Source organism: Rhinopithecus bieti, unplaced genomic scaffold (assembly GCF_001698545.2).
Source record: "Rhinopithecus bieti isolate Rb0 unplaced genomic scaffold, ASM169854v2 repeat_18128, whole genome shotgun sequence".
NCBI lineage: Eukaryota > Metazoa > Chordata > Mammalia > Primates > Cercopithecidae > Rhinopithecus > Rhinopithecus bieti.
The window spans coordinates 1-1,668 of NW_016835508.1; the positions used below are offsets into that span (position 1 = coordinate 1).

Genomic DNA, 1,668 nt, shown 5'->3' on the forward strand with positions numbered 1-1,668 from the left:
ATGTTTGGCATTTTTCACCTGCCATTACTCTGGTTTTTCAAATAAATAAAATCCAGAGTAAACATTTTAGCTATTAGCCCAAGGATACAGGTAATAATGTTTGGTTTCCAAAACTCTTTTACATGTATTCAATAAAAATGAGGAAATGCCTCAGTGTGCGTGCTAGTCCTGCCTCGCCACTTCCTGTGGTGCTGTGAAGAAGGGGCAGCTCAGCACAGGCCGGGCTTTGTGTCCTGACAGAGATGCCGTTGTCGGGGCCCTGATGCCGGCTGCCATGATTGCCCCGGTGGAGTGCCCCTCGTTCTCCTCCGCGGCCCCTTCCGACGCGTCTGCCATGGCTAGTCCCATGAATGGAGAAGAATGCATGCTGGCTGTTGATATGGAAGACAGACTGAGTCCAAATCCATGGCAAGAAAAGAGAGAGGTAAAAGCAACCTTAGATCAGAAGGTAAAAGCGAATCGTAAAGCAACGTTAGATCAGAAGGTAAAAGGTGGCTACTTTGTGTCTAGGAAAGTCTCATTCTGTTATTTAGTTTAGGCTGTTTCTGTGCCTCCCGCTTTGATTTTTGGCATTACTTAGAAGAATATTCTCTGTAAAGGAGCTTTTAAAGTGCTTAAGTGGAATTAGATTTCTTTTTAAAAAATCTAATTCAAAAATCTTAAAAAATTTTTTAAAAAAAATCTAATTCAAAAAATCATTAAGTGCAAGTTCACAGTCCTTTATCTGCAATTCTGAAACCTTAAAGTTCTGATAGTCAAGAATTTTAGTGACTTATTTTGGGGGAAAAAACCAACTTGAAGATAACGTGAACTCATTTTAGTCTGGTTCATGGATCTGCTGTGAATATTAATAGTTTTCTTGAAACTATGAGTGTACTTGACTTTGCACAACTGTCCTAGGCCCAACTGGGGGTGGTAGTGGCTATGTCAGGTAGGCAGCATGTTACCTCTGTAAACTCTGGAACATTCTAAACAGCCCAAGTAGTTTTAGGTAAAGCATTTGGGACTTGCGTAGGAAATATGTTATGTTGTTGAGTTTTTCCCCTTAAACATCCCCTACTGTGCACTCTTCGACTAGATTGCTTCCTCTGAGGACGCGGTGACCCCCTCTGCAGTGACTCCATCGGCCCCCTCAGCCTCCGCTCGGCCGTTTATCCCAGTGACGGATGACCTGGGAGCCGCAAGCATCATTGCAGAAACCATGACCAAAACCAAAGAGGTGAAGAGGCATTCTTCTTTAACTTTGTATTGTGAAATAATCTTAAATGTACACAGAAGTAGAAATAGTACTTAGGAGCGGAACACAGTTGATTCCTATCCCATTCACCTGGGCTTTCCACTTGTTAGCATCTTTGAAGCATTTGTGGGAATGTTGCAGGACACAGTCCCTGTCACTGCTTACTGCTTCCACGTATATTCCTTGAGTATCAGGACTACAGCTTGATCCAGGATTACTTTCAAACCCACAGACATATTTGGATTTTGCTCATCATCCCAATAGTATCCTTATAGGTCTAGCACCCAACCTAGGAGTGCACACTGCCTCTTTAGTCTTCAGTGTGGAACAGTCCTTCGTTTTGACAGACACCACAGGACTGGTGCAGAATTCTTCTCAGTGCCTCCGCTGGGACTCAGGTGTTGTTGATTTGCTGCATCATTGGTTAGATA

At 43.1% G+C, this 1,668-nt stretch overlaps 1 protein-coding gene across 1 annotated transcript; it reads left to right on the top strand.

Annotated features, from left to right (window-relative positions):
* Positions 1 to 139: 139 nt before the first annotated feature.
* LOC108524707 (E3 ubiquitin-protein ligase HERC2-like) lies at positions 140 to 1,245 on the top strand (the record flags this gene model as incomplete). The annotated part of the gene is made up of 2 exons (XM_017865796.1): positions 140 to 424; positions 1,079 to 1,245. Coding segments are annotated over exons 1-2 (329 nt in total), but the record flags the coding sequence as incomplete, so codon positions are not given.
* Between the last annotated feature and the right edge of the window lie 423 nt (positions 1,246 to 1,668).